The following is a 17,384-nucleotide window of genomic DNA, read 5'->3' as shown; positions in this document are numbered from 1 at the left end:
TCTAAATTCTTACAAGCTAAAGACTCCGAATATGCGGCAAAGTTAATAATTGAACAGAGTCACTCAGGTTGTTTAGAATTCATTTTGGAGAAGCTGAAAACATTGCAGTCAACATGTCTCAAATGTGGAGTGTGGAGGTCAAGTTTACATCAAAAAGGAGAAAGACCATAAAAAGACAGTTTGATGAGTTATCTGAGGATGAAAGACTGAATGATCCTGAGAGATACTGTACTTTAAAGTGAACATTTTCTATGGTTGTTTGGATATAATTGTGGCCCAACTGTCAAATCACTCTCAAATTCTGAATGCCACGGTCCAAAAGTTTAAAGCCATTCCACCAAATACACTTGTGACAGCAGTAAATGACGAGCTCTAGAAAGATGCTGAAAAGTTAGTGAAACATTTCTGCAAGGACTTTTCTAATTCTTTCCCAGGACAATTGCTTGCATTTAGATCATGTTTAAAAGCAGAAATATCAAAATCAGCTACAGTGGAAGACTTGGCAAAGCTACTTATTATAGTTCATAATAGTGTTTTAGCCTCGTTTTTTTAGAAGTATGTACAGCAATTATTTTATTTCTGTCCATCCCAATAACAGTAGCGACTGCTGAACGTTCCTTCTCAGAGCTAAAACTAATTAAGAACTACCTACACAGCACAATGGGACAGGAAAGGCTACAAGGATTAGCAATATTGTCCATTGAAAATGAGAGGGCTAAGAAAATACATATGAAAAAGATCATTGATGAATTTGCTGAACGAAAAGCCAGAAATATGATTTTTCATAGTTTTGAGTAGAAAAGTAAGTATTGACTTCTGGATCAGCAGGTTTTGGACTTATCTGCTTTCTCTTCGCTCTGGTGCTGAATTTGTTTGTTGTTTTATGGTATATAGTTATATTTATTATACTTGAAATTTGAATTAAACAAAACAAAAATAAATATGGTGCTTTTTTGTGTGTTTGGGAGGGACCAAAGCATTTTTTGCACCTGGGCCCTCGACTCGCTAGTTTCACCTCTGAACCAAACTAGACCAACATACATCTCTTCTCTCTAAATATCTTCCAACTTGACCTCTTCACTCCTCACAACATCTAAGTATCTCATCCACTATAACTACTTACTCCCATTCCCAATTGCAGGACTTTATTCGGCTGCACCCAGTCAGTGGAATGCTCTCCGACACACAATAAGACTCTCCTCCAGTTTCCAAACCTACAAGCGTTCCCTGAAAACTCACCTCTTCAGGCAAGCTTATCAAATTCCTTAACCTTCATACTGTATACAGACAACACATATCCGCTGTTTCTTTTTCACATTTTCTATCCTCCTGACCCCTAGCTAAACTGCTGGGTCACCATCATAGGTGCCGATTCTGTGGGTGCTCAAGGGCCCGAGCATCCACGGAAATTGATGAGCACCCATGGGCCAGAGTCCTGCTGCTGGTCCGCCATATTAACTTGCTAATTTGCAGCTGCAGCACCCACATTGCCGGACCCACCACCTGGGAAACAGTATGCCGGGAAGAGTGTATTCTGTCCACGGAGTACCTGCAATGTGGGGGCATTTATGTACCTGCACTGTGCGGGCATTTATGTATGTGGAACTCTGTTGCCGTAATTTGAATTTTGGAGACAACTGTGCTCCGTAATATAAATTGATATTATTTTGTGGCCACACCCCTTCCCCATGAAACCACTCCTCTATATTTTTGGCTTGAGTAGCCACCAGCAAAAACATAAATCGGCACCTATGGTCACCGTATCATACAGCACACCAAGAACATTTGCATTCTGGGGGAATTTATACAATAAATAATACCTATCCTTGTTTATCAATGCCTATTTCCCTATAGATTGTAAGCTTACGAGCAGGGCACTCATACCTTTGACTGTCTGTAAATACCCATGCTGTAAATATGCTGCGCTACATAAGAAACTGTTAATAAATAATAATGTGTCTATTTATATTGTTTGCATATTTGTAATACATATCAATGTTTGCTGTTGTAAAACATATCAATATATTAGAATTGTTTGGCTTCATATATATATTTAGAGTGCCCCCACAAAGAGAGTTTTCTTTTTTTCTTTGTTTTGTCTAGGCGATAGAGTTATACTGAATATTATATTATGGTTGATGAGCATCAAATGGTTGCATCTTGTCTTAATACAATTCCCAGCTGCTGCAATTTTCATAGTTTTGTGTAGCTAGGTGCCACAGTGCCCGGAGCAAGAGCATGCTTCGCACCCCCCCCCCCCCCTAATTTGTAGCAGGCCCACATCTCCCCCTGTATATTAATAATAATACCCCACAGGCTGCTCCCTCTGTATAATAATACCCCACAGGCTGCTTCCCCACACCCCTAACGGAGGAATCAGTTTTGGGCTTTGAGAAGGAGGTTTAAGGTATTGTATAGGTGCAGGCAGACAGAATTATGCAGTTCCATGTTTTGACAGCATGAGGTATCCTGGTCAGGAGGGGTAAAGGGAATAGCATATAAAACAATGGTCGCTTGATGAGGAGGGGAGGTGCAGAAATAAAAACCTCGAATTGATCTGCAAGTGTCTGTAAAACTCTACATCCCACAGGACCAGCAGTGTAGGAGGGTGAAGGGTTTCCTTGGCGCCCCAGGCTGGACCAGCGCATACAGTGGTAGACACAGTGTGATGTGCAGGCACAGTGCTGTGAGCCGTGGGAAGACTAGTCTTACCTGATCGCTGGACACTTCCTGCTAGTCGCTGGCGCCTACACCCTCACCCTCTGTACCGGCCTCTTGCACTAGACATGTCCTCAGTGCAGGAGGTAGGCAGCCATTATTCTGAAGACTGTCTTAATCCATCCTAACTAACTCAGAGAGCGAGCAGGCGGGCGGCAAGCAGGGATACAGGGCAAGGATGCCACTCTGGCGTCTTGTCAACTGTCGGCACCCAGAGCTGGCGCTCCGCCGGCTCCACCCTAAATGCCACTGGATACATATGGGATTGCAGCTGCAATGGCACTGACATCTATCTCTGAATCAGGCCCTTGATTCAGATATTCACTCAAGCAAAGTTGATAGTATCATTGTGGCTGGTATGGGAGGTGGGTGCTTGGACTGCACTCCCTAATTCTAAACATAATGGGGTATATTTAATAAAGTACAGATATGTATTTAGAAGTCAATATGTTGCCCATAGCAACCAATCTATTAAAAATGTATCTAACACCTTCTAGATCAGAGGTGGGCAATAAGCGGCCCTCCAGATATTGATGAACTACACACTGGGTTTGATCCCCACCATGGCTCTAACTGTGCGGAGTTTGTATATTCTCCCCGTGCTTGTGTAGGTTTACTCTGGTTTCCTCCCACAATCCATAAAATATACAGGTAGTTAACATACATAGTAATTAAGGCTGAAAAAAGACGTTAGTCCATTGAGTTCAACCTATCTAAATTGTAACTACTCACTTGAATAAGTCATATCTATAGGATTCCCTTAGTGGCCAAAAATACATCCAGTTTTGATTTAAATTCATTAACAATAGTCGCTGTAATCACCCCCACCGGCAATGAGTTCCAGAATATTACTGCTCTAATGGTGAAGAATCCTCTTCTTAATTCAGTATGGAATTTCTTTTCCTCAGTACATGCCCACGTGTCCTAAGTATAGGCCTGTTAATAAATAATCTCCCAGTTCCATATGATTTCCAATCCTGTTTTTGAAAATACTAATCATATCACCTCTCAACCTCCGTGTCTCCAGTGAAAAAATATTCAGCCTGGTTAACCTATCTTTGTATTCTAGTGATTCAAGACCTTTTACTAGCTTAGTCGCCCTTATCTGTACCTGTTCAAATTCATTTATTTCCTCCCTAAGGTGTGGTCCCCAGAACTGAACACAATACTCCAAGTGTGGTCTCACCAATGCCTTGTAAAGAGGCACTATCACATTGTCATCCCTTGAATCCATGCCCCTTTTAATGCATGCCAGTGTCTGGTTTGTTTTTGCTATTGCACTTGAGCAGTGTGCACTATTACCCAATTTCTCATCTATGATGACCCCCAAGTCCTTCTCTACAGCAGAATTTCCTATAATAACTCCATTTAGCCTATAAGAAGCTTGTTCATTTTTGTTCCCATAATTAATTACTTTACATTTTTCAATGTTAAACTGCATTTTCTACCTTTCCGCCCACCTTTCCAGTTTATTTAAGTCACTTTGTAGTGTTTCCATATCCTCTCCTGAGTTAAATTCCTTACTCAATTTTGTGCTGTCTGCAAATATTGCAATTTTATGTCACTTCCAATATCATTAATGAATATATTAAACAAGGTGGTTCCCAATATTGAACCTTGCAGGACTCCACTTTGGACCTTACCCCAGCTGGAATGTCCCCGATAGTGCAACCGGTTTTTAATCCAATTACAAATTTTATCTCCTAACCCTAAATTACCTAGTTTCATTAATAACCTTTTATGAGACACCATGTCAAAAGCTTTAGCGAAATCAAACAGTATTTCATCAACAGATTTCTCTAAGTCCAGCCCCCTACTGACTTCCTCATAGAAGCTAATTAAATTAGTCTGACATGATCTATTATTGACGAACCCATGCTGAGCCTTACTTATCACTTTCTCCTGTACTAAGCAATTTTGGATACTCTCTTATTATTCCTTCTAATATTTTCCCCAGGCTGACCGGCCTATAAATTTCAGGGTTAGTTTTGCTACCTTTCTTCCATATTGGTACTACGTTAGCTATGCGCCAGTCTGTTGGTACCATCCCTGAGTTTATTGATTCCTTAAATATCAGATATAATGGTAGTGCTATGACATAACTCAATTCTTTTAGTATCCTAGGGTGTATTTTGTCTGGGCCAGGAGATTTGTTACTATTTAGGTTCTTTAATCTATTTTTTACCATTTCCTCACTCAAACATACAGTTTGGGAGCCATCAAAAGCCGAGCATTTAATCTGTGGGAGATCTTCTGAAGATTCTTCCCTTGTACAGTATATACCGAAGCAAAAAAATCATTGAATAATTTCGCTTTCTCTTTTCCTTCTATTACCAGGGTACCCTGCTTATTTTTTAGTGGCCCAATAATTTCCTTCCTTAACCGCTTCCCGTTTATATAACTGTAGAAATTTTGGGGATTAGATTTGCTATCTGCCGCTATTTTACGTTCAGTCTCTAATTTAGCCATCTTGATTGTATTTTTATATTTCTTATTAAATTCTTTATATGCGGCAAATGATTTTAGTGTCCCATCTTGTTTAAATGTTTTGAATGCCCTCCTTTTTTTTAGCTATTTCAAAATTGACTTCGCTGTTAAGCCACATAGGTTTCCTTTTGACATTTGTTCTTTTATTTACCCTAGGAATAAATTTATCAGCGCCCTTTTTAAAAAGTTTGCCACCTTCTAGTAGTATCCATACCTCTAAATAATTCCTTCCAGTTTATATACTTTAAGGCAGGCATGTCCAAAGTCAGGCCTGGGGGCCAATTGCAGCCCGTGCTTTCATTTCAAGCGACCCACAGCCTCCAGCTCGAAGCCGGAAAAGCATCAGATGTGGGAAGCACAGCACAGGACACTAAAGGTGGGGCCTCGGCGAGCACGCCTTTACCTTGCTGTCTACTGCAGTGAGGAGGTGCCGGCTGCCACAGTCAGATGTGTTTGGCGTACTACCCCTGCTGCTGCAATCGTATATCACCCTACTCCACAATCACAGTGACATCAGTGTTTGGGGAGGGGGACAGCAAGGGGAAGCTTGCTCCCGTAACATGCAGAGTGGAGGAGGGCAGCAGCGGGAGCCCAAGCATCTCCTGTCCTTGCAGTGCCTGCTTTGCCTCTCCTTCCTCTGGTTTACACAAGGGGCTGGGAAACATACAGAGAATGGAGGGGGCAGAGTGGGGGACATACAGTGAAGGAGGGTCAGGCTGGGGGACATACAGTGAATAGAGTCCCGTGAATCGCGGGAGGGGGGTCACAGGGGTGCTGCGAATCGCGGGAGGGGGGAGTTGCGGGGGGCCCCGCGAATCGTGGGAGGGGGGGGGGGTCACGGAGGTCCCACGAATCATGGGGGGGTCGCAGAGGTTCCGCGAATCGCGACAGGGGGGTCGCGGGGGCCCAGCGAATCGTGGGAGGGGGGGTCGCGGGTGTCTGGGGGGTGCTGGCAAACGGGGGGGGGGTGCGGGAGTAATGGTGGATGGTGACTGTGGAGAAATGGTGGATGGTGGGCGTGTACTGTAGCCCTGGCTGGGCGGGGGGGGGGGTTATGTCAAGGGGGTGGGGTGAGTAGAACACTGGTCTTTTCCTTAGGGGGGGGCGGGTTTGTGTATAACGCTGGGCAGGAATATTATACACATAGAACACTGGTCTTTTCCCTAGAGGGGCGGGTTTGTGTATCCTGCTGGGCGGAAACGTTATATACACAGGGGATGAGTGACAGATCTGGCCAAATATATAAGATATATATATATATATATATATATATATATATATCACGTGCAAAAAATAGCGTCAATCCAGGTACTTACTCTTTCTGTCCTGAAGACGGGCTCCGGCCCGAAACACTGTAGACTAACAGTAAAAGCATTTTCACTAAGTACCTGGAGTGACGCTATTTTTTGCACGTGATATACAAGCGCTGGCACCCCCAGTGAACAGCGGGCACCCAGGCCAAGAAACACCAGCACAGCAGGAGCCAGTGAGGAGTGCCGGACCTTCTAACATTATATATATATATATATATATATATATATATATATATATCACAGTGTATAAGACTCTGCACTAGCCTCCAAACTTTCAATCGATCTCTGAAAACTCACCTCTTCAGGCAAGCCTATAATATTTAAGTTCCATATGCATAACCCTCTGAGGTTAGTGGTTGGGTGAAGCCATTTATTGTAAAAAAACTGTGTTTAAATCATAATGACAACAGAAACTACCCAAATGACCCTGATCAAAAGTTTACATACCTTGGAGATTTTGGCCTGATAACATGCACACAAGTTGACACAAATGGGTTTGAATGGCTACTAAAAGTAACCATCCTCACCTGTGATCTGTTTGCTTGTAATCAGTGTGTGTGTATAAAAGTTCACTGAGTTTCTGGTCTCCTGAAAGACCCTTGCATCTTTCATCCAGTGCTGCACTGATGTGTCTGGATTCTGAGTCATGGGGAAAGCAAAAGAATTGTCAAAGGATCTGTGGGAAAAGGTAATTGAACTGTATAACACAGGAAGGGGATATATATATAAAAAATCCAAGCAATTGAGAATGCCAATCAGCAGTGTTCAAACTCTAATTACCCCTTCAGTGGCAATCCCCAGATTTTTCCGGGCTGTGCCTCAGTGCCCATTCTAGCAAGCCCAGAAAATTTCGGGATTGCCACTGTTTAGAGACGGGCAGCGCTGCTGAGTTCAATCTCTGAACTCAGGCAGCTTTAGCGCTGTCCGGCTCCCTCCCCTCTGCCGCACCTCCTCCTCTCTCCTCCTCCCCCCTCCCCTCCGGCTTTTCTATACAAGTCTCCAGGGCTGGGCAGCGGCTGATTGACAGTTCAGCGGCGCTGCCCGGACCCGGGGAGGCGGGAGCCTCCCCAAATCACATTCAGGTAGACCAACAAAAATTTCAGCCACATCTGCCAAGAAAATTGTTCAGGATGCAAACAAAAATCCACAAATAACTTCAGCTGAAATACAGGACTCTTTGAAAAAAAGTGGGGTACTTGTGTATTTTGGCGGCGCCCATCGCATCGCATACCATAAGGCATGCGATGGTATGCGATGCGACACGATATCTCGCGATACTGTACAATGTCATACAATTTTAAAATTGTATGACATTGTACATGGCATACAATGCCATACAATGTGATGCGATGCAATTAAACATTGTATAAGCACCCTAATGGGTGCTTACAATGTGAAATGCACCCCCACGCAACCCCCCCCCACTATAAAAGTGAACCTGAAGCGTGGCGAGCGCAGTGAGCCCGCGAGGGGCGGGGGTACGCGTCCTCCGACCTTTTCATACCCCCATTATCCACGTCGGCGTGGAGTTGAGAATAGAAAGTGTGTCGAGCGCAGCGAGCCACCGAGCCCGAAGCGTGGTGAGCGCAGCGAGCCCCGCGAGGGGACGCGTATACCTGTGAAGCCCGCGAGGGGATTCCGATACCTGTGAAGGTATCCGCGGCCGCTTGCCACGCTTCGGGCTCGGTGGCTCGCTGCGCTCGCCACACTTTCTATTCTCGACTCCACGCCGACGTGGATAGTGGGGGTATGAAAAGGTCGGAGGACGCGTACCGCCGCCGCTCGCCACGCTTCGGGTTGACTTTTATAGTGGGGGGGTGCATTTCACATTGTAAGCACCCATTAGGGTGCTTAAAAGCACCCTTTATGGTGCTTATACGATCTTTCATCGCATAGGGGGCAAAAATCGCGATGCATTCCATGCGATGCGATGCAATGAAAACATTGCGCGATGCACATCGGGGGCGCCGCTATAATACACAAGTACCAAAAGTGGTGTGGTTGTTTCAAGATGTAAGCTGTAACGAGCAGGGCCCTCTCTCCTCGTGCTTTTCTTAGAATATATATCTGCCACTGTTAAAATTCCATCAATGTCTTTTTTATTTACCATGTACTTGTCCTAATTTGCATTTGTACTGTAAATCACAATCTTTCTTGTATTGTTCTTTGCTCATCTATGTAATGTCAGGTGCTGCGGAACACTTGTGGCGTCATATAAATAAACGATAATAATACTAATAATATTGTACAATAAGGAGGTATTTGAAGAAAAATGGGCTGCATGGTCGAGTCGCCAGAAGAACACTATTACTACTCAAATGCCACAAAGCATCCCGCTAACAATACTCCAAACAGCACAGAGACAAAACCTTAAAACTTCGGGAACAAAGTCATTTGGAGTGATGAGACCAAAATTTAACTTTTTCTCCACAACCAGAAATGTTACAAGTCAGCAAGGCCTATGATGAAACACAGAGGTCGATCGCTGATGTTAAATTAATTATTTTGCTCAAAATAATTAATTTAACTGTGCGCAAGTTAAATTTTAGACTGTTAGTGTGCATTGAGGACCACATTTGGGAACCCCTGATTTAGAATATAGTGCTATGTCATGTTAATGTGTGTTGTTTTATATTGTCGCTGATCTAGATTTTGAATTCATTATTGCCAAATTGGCAGTGGATAGTACTATGTATGTGAAACCTGATACCATTATTATTGTGCGTTGTAGTGATTGTGTAATTTCACACATTGCTAAACCTTTTTTCTTATGCTATTAAAAATATGTACACAAGGAGCTCTCTTCTGTTGTTTAAATCTATAAAACAATTACATTTAATTCCTGCTTGGCTGAACTAGAATCTCCAGTCAATTACTACATAAATCAAGCAGTATTCACTTGGGTTCCATGACAATTACCTGGCATAAAACTAGCTGTGAAGAAAAAGTTGTTATTCTGGAAAGTTTGTATCATAAGGATTCGAAAACGATAGTATACTACAGTATATGCCTGTCAAGATACCAGTTTCCAGTTGTATTTACATTTACACAGTTTGGCTCACTGTGTTCAGAAATTTAAATGTGAAACATTTGGAGATAAAAAAGGAGAAATCATAGAATTTTTTTTAAACATCATTTAAAGAAAAATTTGTATCTTAAGTAGCAATATTGCAGGAATACATAGTGAAAATCAAATATTGTTTGGGAAGTTCTTCCCAACACTATTTTAAATGTACTGCACTTGTAGGCGGTTTTGCCTTCATTCTTGTGTCCAAATCTGGTCACTATGTGGGCCATTCCATGATTTCAAGTCTGTTGTCATATTATTTTCATCAAAGATAACTTTGATGTACAGTACCCCGGAGATACGTTTTAGGTCATTATCTTGCTGTATGATGAATAGTTGTTTGGTGCTGGGTTTAGGATGCCAGTCAGTCTGTACAAGTCACCAACTTGGTATCTAGCAAAAGCTTCCCAGTACACCCTCTAATGCAGTGGTACTCAACCTCGGTCCTCAGGACCCCCCAACAGTGCACATTTTCCAGGTCACCCGGCAGGTGCACAGGTGCACTTGTTGTTCACTGACACTTTTTTAGAAGATCACAGGTGGACCTAATTATGGGCCTTATTCTAGTTCACTCTTTCTGACAAAATCCTTCTTAGATGGACAAAACCATGTGCACTGCAGGTGGGGTATATATATCTTGTGAAGAGAGAATTAGATTTGGGTGGGGTTTTACTTCAAAGTGAGATCTATATTGCAGTGTAAAAATAAAGCAGCCAGTATTCACCCTGCACAGAAACAAAACAACTCACCCAAATTTAATTCTCTCTGCACATTTTACATCTGCCCCCCTGCAGTGCACATGGTTTTGTCCATCTAAGAAGGATTTTGTCAGAAAGAGTGATCTAGAATAAGGCCCTATGTCACCTGTGATTCTGTGTGAAAACCTGGAAAATATGAACTGGTGGGGGGTCCTGAGAACCAAAGTTGAGAACCAATGCTCTAGTGAGAGTTTTTTTTTTAATGTCATTGGTCTTTTTAAAGAAGAGGATTACAGAGCTGGCCTGGTTGTAACAGGTTTCAATGTCACTTAAATGTCTTCAGCATGATATTGCTATAAAGCTTCATTATAACTTCATTATAATGTGTACATACTTGAAGACGAAGTCTTTGGGATCAAGCAGAAGGACTCAACAATAATTGCACTGATTTAGAAAGCAAAATTATTTAAAAGACATCAGACCTCTAAGTCTCAAGGTGGCAGCAATTCAAATTGCAGAAGAAGCAGATGGCTTCATAAAGTAAATCACTAATCATTTGGACTCAAAAGATCTGCTAATGGATATAGAAAAACTTATTTATTAAACAGTCTCCAATACCAAATAAATTCTGGTTGTAAATGTCACTGTGTTAGTCCCATGGCTACAGTCAATGGAAAGCACAAGATAGGGATGGCCAACGACCTTGATGGTTTTGAAACCATTTATGGTTTATGACCAATGGCACCTGGGAGATTTAATTTGACATGGTGGCCAGCCTATATTTTGACCACTGGTGATTTCCTACCAGGCTACCACATCGGTTCATGCATATAAAAAACCATCAAGAAGATATAAGAACATAGAATACTTTCCCTCCCTGACTTATCTAAGAATCTTTTTAGAAATTGGAGGCCCTTAATGTTTCCATATTAGAAACATAAGGCAAAACTTTGAGCTTAACTATAATCAAGTACATAAATGCTAATCTTACCCAATCAGTGCAAGCCGTTTGCAAAATGTACAAAACAACAATATACACCACAATATACTGATTGAGTATCCCTTATCCGAATATCCGTTATCCAAATTATTCCAAAAACCATTCATTCCAGAAAGTAAGAGAGAAAAAACTACTGGGGACATCTGTAACAGCAGTCCTGAGGATATGATATGTAACTGGCACTACTGAGGATATGATGTGTCACTGGCACTACTGAGGACTTGAAATGTAACTGGCACTACTGGGGACATCTGTAACAGCACTACTGAGGATATGATATGAAACTGGTACTACGGAGGACATGAAATGTAACTGCCACTACTGGGGACATCTGTAACAGCAGTCCTGAGGATATGGTATGTAACTGGCACTACTGAGGATATGATATGTCACTGGCACTACTGAGGACTTGAAATGTAACTGGCACTACTGGGGGAATGATATGCAACTGGCAGGGACATGAAATTTAACTGTACTTCTGGGGACATGATATGTAACGGCAGAGCCGGCCCTAGCCTAAATGACGCCCTAGGCAAGATTTTGGCTGGTGCCCCCTAGCACCGCCACTAGTTCCGCCTCTGACCCTGCTCCCCTTTCCCAGCACCATCAACCCTCATCATAGCAGTCATCATTTTGGTGCTCCTACCCGCAATATTTTAAATAAAAACAGTGCACACATTCGGTGCGCAGCCCAAACAGGGGTGTATTCTTGCTGGGAAGAGGCATGGCCACACAATAGTAACCCCAATTAAAATTATGCCACACAGTAGCGTAACTTTATTCACATTATATCATGCAATGGTGTCCCTTATTCACGTTACATTCACAGTAGTACCACTTTACCTTATGTACATTACTCCTCACATTATTCACATTACACCCTTAGAAAAAAATCCTGAGAACATATTGTATTTTAAGCACCTCCATGGCCACACTGCAACCCAGCACAAAGCAGTGTGTGCTGGGCAGAGGAGAAGAGCTGCAGATGCTGCTGACACTTAAGGGGAGGGGGCCCGGGGCCCCCACTGGGCCCTTCCATCAGACTTTGGCCTAGGTAATTTGTACCCCCTACCCCTTTCTCTCGGCTCCCCTAATAATACCACACAGTAATGCCCCTTACACATGACACACATTATTAATGTCGTTATAACCATAATGCCCCTTACACATTATGCCAACCTTTACTAATGCCCTTCACACATAATGCCTCTTACACATATGTGTCACATTATTAATGCCCTTATACACATAACACAAATAATGCCTGTTACAATGCCTGTCACACATATGTCGCACTAATGCATTTATACATGACACACATAATGCCCCTTACACATATGCCGAACACTATTGAACAACCAACCCACCCGCAGACAGCACTCACATCGCCGCTAACACTGTGACCTCTGCCTCTGCTTGGATACAGATGTTTCCTCATACATCTTGCCTCAATAGGCCATGCAGCTCCTGGCCAGTTCTGCTAACGTTGGGTGCCTTTTTTGCTGAAAATGTGTCTTATTTGCATTGTTATGACCAGCACACACAAGGAGCTTCCGATGATTAAAATGATATGCAGCATGCCTATATTCTGTGTGCGACTGTGGCTTTACCTGAATACGGAATGCTATGTTACAGTGAGTTCCATGAATACACTATTTCATATGCAGATACAGCCTCACTCAGAATATAGGCATGCTGCATATCATTTTAATCATCAGAAGTTGCTGGTGCCCCTAGGCATTCCAAATGCCCTAGGCAATTGCCTAGTTTGCCTATGCCTAAGGCCGGCTCTGTGTAACAGGCACTACTGGGGACATGATATGTAACTGGCACTACTGAGGATATGACATGTAACTGGCACTACTGAGGACATGACATGTAACTGGCACTACTGGGGACATGATATGTAACTGGCACTACTGGGGACATGATATGTAACTGGCACTAAATATGTGCAAGAAAATGATTGTTTGGCATTCAAATTCAGTGTCTGAGATAGGATACAAACTTTGTTTCATGTGCTGAAACCTTGTTTTATGCACAAATAAAATATATTTGTGTGTATTTCATGTGTTTATACAACATAAATGCAAAATACCTCCAGATACATCATTGAAATATAAAAATATTCTGAAATACGGAATAATCCGTTAAACAACATTCTTCTGGTCCCGAGCATTTTGGATAAGGGATACTCAAACTGTACCTTGTTTCTTTTCTTACCAGTTATATTCAAATACTTTATAAAGTCTTTATCAGCCTTCAATGTGAACTTACTTGGTTAGTTAAATCCCTCACAATATATAAATGAGTTGCAAATGAGAATCATTTCTTGTACGCTTCCAAGCTGTATAAACAACCTCATAAAATGGCACCTATGGCACTCTTAACTCATAACCAGAACCACCTGCACTAGTATCATTATTTGTACATATTCGTATTTCAACCTACCAGAAAGACCATCCGTAATCCCATGAATGAGGTCTCCAGTCTTCTGGTCCCAAACTCACAGTTACTTGAAGGACTTGAGTGTACATCATGTGAGCCACCATTCCTAGAAGACCTTTAGTGGGGGAAAATAAATCACAATGAGAACATACTGTAGGCCAAAATTGAATTGGAGCCAAGTTTGAAAGTCTCACACAAAACAGCTCTATACAGTTGGATATAAAAAGAGGTGCTTTTTTGCGGTGAGATGTAAATCAATAACAAGTACACAATTATTTGCAACAAATAAACCATTTTTATAAAATTATTTCTAACCTTAAAAATAAAAAAATAAACTTTGATCTGTCAAAATAGGTAATGTACTGTACATGTCATCCCCCCCCATAAATGTGTCTTATTCACAAGTTATGCAATAGGACAAACAAGAAATTGATTAAAATAACATGCATCATGCCTATCTTCCCTATCTACTTGCAACTGTATCTGTACAGAAAACGTTATGCTACATTGTTTTCCTGCCAAACACTGCAACATCATTTGGTATGCAGATACAGATACAAGTACTCACAGAATGTCGGCATGCCACATATAATTGTATGCAACTGTATTTGCATACCAAAATATGTTAGTGTTTCAAAATTTTTTTGGTACTTGTGTAGTTTCACGGTGGCAGCTACGTAGTTAGCGTAGCATCCCTTTCAGAATCGGCGTTGTGTTCCCGCGACCAGCGTAGTCAGTCCGAAGTAGCGTGCTGTGTTCCCACAAACAGCGTAGTCAGTGTAGGCAGTACTAGCACATGTCGTCATTACTGTCTCAGATGCCTAGGGCGCCGGCCACTGGTGGGCGGTACTGAGCCACCGAGGTACCATAGAGAGGTACCAGAAAGCAGGGAGCAGGTGAGTCTGTAATCCTCCCTCTCCCCTTCCCGACCCCAATTCCGCCTACTGCCCGCTGGGGGGATTTCAGCAGTATCGCCCGCACACAGCCCCCCGTGCTGCATAGCAGTATCCCCCCCGCACCCACACCCCCCCATGCTGCAGTATCGTCCGCACCCTCCCCCCAGCGGGCGGCACAGGGGTTTTTGCCTGGGGCGGGCGGGGGGCTTGCACCAGCCCTGCTCAGATGTATGATATGGCAGGTGTGAATGTGTTCCTGAAACACCCCCACCATCCATGGCAGCCCGAAGCATGGCGAGCGAACGCGGTATGCGTCCTCCCGACCTTTTCTTCCCCACTATCCTTGTCGGCGTGGAGTTGATTTTATAAAGTGTGTCAAGCGCAGCGAGCCACTGAGCCTGAAGCGTGGCGAGCGGACGCGGAACACATGTGAAGTAATCTGGGCTCGGTGGCTCGCTGCACTCGCCACACTTTATAGAATCAACTCCACGCCGACGTGGATCGTGGGGGTATGAAAAGGTCAGAGGAAGCGTACCGCGCGCGCTTGCTCACCACGCTTTGGGCTGGCATGCATGGTGGGGGTATCAAATGGAGGCATTTGCCAGTATGTAACATGGAGCGTTGGCAAATGCCTCCTTTATTGTGCATGAGACGCACTTGCGTCCACACCCCCTATTTAGCACGTGCTGCTGAACCCCTTACCCTGTCGGCAGGGTTGCTGTACCCTGCTGCAATAGTTACTCAGATGCAGGAGCATCTCAGATGCTCCTGCGTCTCACACAGATGGAGTGCCTCTCTGCCGGTGCCCACATGATCCCCTCTTCGTCGGAGAGGGGATCATGCGGGCGCCAGTGCTGTATGAGAGGCGCTCATTAGGCTTGCCAGGGATGCCTGCAGTTTCTGGCAACAGTACGGTAGTTACTTGTGTAGTTTCACGGCGGCAGCCTAAGCTACGCTGATAACATAGCTTAGGCTGCCATCGTGAAACTACACAAGTAAGGCAGCCGTTGGGATACGCTGATAACGTAGCTTAGGCTGCCGCTGTGAAACTACACCCCCAGAATGTTTTTTTTTAAAGTGCTGTAATTGTGCACTTGTAATTGAATTTGATCATTCCCAAATACAACTCACCCAAAATCAACAACTGTAATTATGACTTTATAGAGCTGTTTTGTGTCCGACTTTCTAACTCAGACTCTATTACATCAGCCGAGTTGCAAGTTTAACAATCCAACATTTGACCGCCTATGTGGAGCAGAAAGCAACCAACTTTTAATGAACTGACATTTTTCAAAAGAAGTTATGTATCAGGGCCCCTTCATTCAGCGCAATGTCCCCTTATCCCACCCCATCTTCCACCATCTGTGCAGTAAAGGGGTAATTAGTGGAAATTACTGATCCAGGCCGTACATGCTGAGCGGTTAATGTAATACCCCCTACCAGCCGCGGGACATCAAAGCTTTCCCCACCCCTACCGCTGGAGTATCGGTAGGGGTCCCAATACATTGCTATGCCCAGGGGCCTACACTGCTGTTGACGCCCTGTGTGTATGTATGTATCTATGTGTATATATATATATATATATTATAATTATTATTTATATACATTTGGTCTATCTATAATACTTTAACTGATCCGGCATATACTGGGTCACCTAAGTGTCCATCTCCCTGCTTTGCTCCGCCCCTCTGGAAACCCCCTTCTGAAAATCCTGCATTTGCCCCTGCAAGCCCCTGGCCAATTAAATTAAATCCTAGAACAGAATAGCATGAAATATAGCACAAAAAGTTTGTTTTTATTTACCCTAAATTGTTTTATTTGTGCATTCGTTTTCCTATGAATCAATTGACCTTGAAAATGAAACCAGTACATTTCGTACTTTGTAAAAGATATGGTGAAAGAAAAACAATTACACAATAGAAGTCTAGTTTGTATTGTTTTTAAGTACATAGTAATTACAATGCTTTGTCCAATGATGCTTAAAATTGAGAAGGGTTTAGACACATATAAAAATGAAAGAACAACATTTACTGTGAATAGCTCTGGAATCATCTTTGTGTTATGTTTATTATTAGATTTTCCACTTAGATGATAGAAATATTTCAAAATGTACTTTTTCGGTAGTTGTGCGGAAAGCGGCAGTGAGGCTTCAGTTACTGCACTTCCTCTACAGCAGCACGATAGCCATCAGCCTCCCCATCCAGCTGCCAGGCCGAGCGTTTATCCGCGAACCACAATGCCTAAAAGAAAGTCTCCAGAGGGTGCTGAAGCCAAGGATGCTGGCAAAGTAACTAAACAGGAGCCAACCAGAAGATCGGCAAGATTGTCATCAAAACCTGCCCCTTCTAAACCTGAAGCAAAACCAAAAAAAGCAGCAGCCAAGAAGGAGCCAGGAACAAAGGCAAACAAAGGTGCTAAAGGGAAGAAGGAAGAAAAACAAGAAGCTGGAAAGGAAGGAACAGAAAATTGAAGCAGTGGGTGACAAAGAATAAACTGGTCATGGAAACTTTCGTTGATTTTATGTACCTCCTTGAAGAACTTTAAGAAAAAAAAAATATTTTTCTCAAGTATTTTGTAAAGGCTAATTTTTTTAAGACTACGGTAGTTTAACTTTTACATATATAATGTACATGAACATTTTCTTGTTCATATTCATGCTTTGCTGATTTGATTTTTCTCATTGTCTGCAAGTTTTAAAAAAAAATTATATAAAAAAAAAATTAGTGATAGTGGTGTGCTTGAGGCTATTTTTTACAT

The 17,384-nt window shown here is 42.7% G+C and overlaps 2 protein-coding genes across 3 annotated transcripts in view; one reads left to right on the top strand and one right to left on the bottom strand.

The window, feature by feature from the left end:
• Positions 1–17,384, bottom strand: part of GSG1L (GSG1 like) — a 221,259-nt gene that overhangs the window by 32,164 nt on the left and 171,711 nt on the right. For both annotated transcript variants that reach the window (XM_083153409.1, XM_083153408.1), the window contains one exon: positions 13,735–13,846. In XM_083153409.1, coding sequence (XP_083009535.1) covers positions 13,735–13,846 — 112 coding nt within the window. The remainder of the gene's footprint in view (positions 1–13,734; positions 13,847–17,384) is intronic.
• Positions 16,737–17,310, top strand: LOC146019497 (high mobility group nucleosome-binding domain-containing protein 3-like). The gene has a single exon (XM_083152019.1). The coding sequence runs from the start codon at positions 16,864–16,866 to the stop codon at positions 17,095–17,097; it is 234 nt and encodes a 77-aa protein (XP_083008145.1). The 5' UTR covers positions 16,737–16,863; the 3' UTR covers positions 17,098–17,310.

Source organism: Crinia signifera, chromosome 7, assembly GCF_055691185.1.
Source record: "Crinia signifera chromosome 7, ASM5569118v1, whole genome shotgun sequence".
NCBI classification, from domain to species: Eukaryota; Metazoa; Chordata; class Amphibia; order Anura; family Myobatrachidae; genus Crinia; species Crinia signifera.
This window is presented reverse-complemented; position numbering and strand designations above follow the sequence as displayed.

Bases quoted from the DNA above. Each gene is read 5' to 3' on its own strand.
- LOC146019497 (XM_083152019.1), top strand. From the start codon at position 16,864: ATGCCTAAAAGAAAGTCTCCAGAGGGTGCTGAAGCCAAGGATGCTGGC.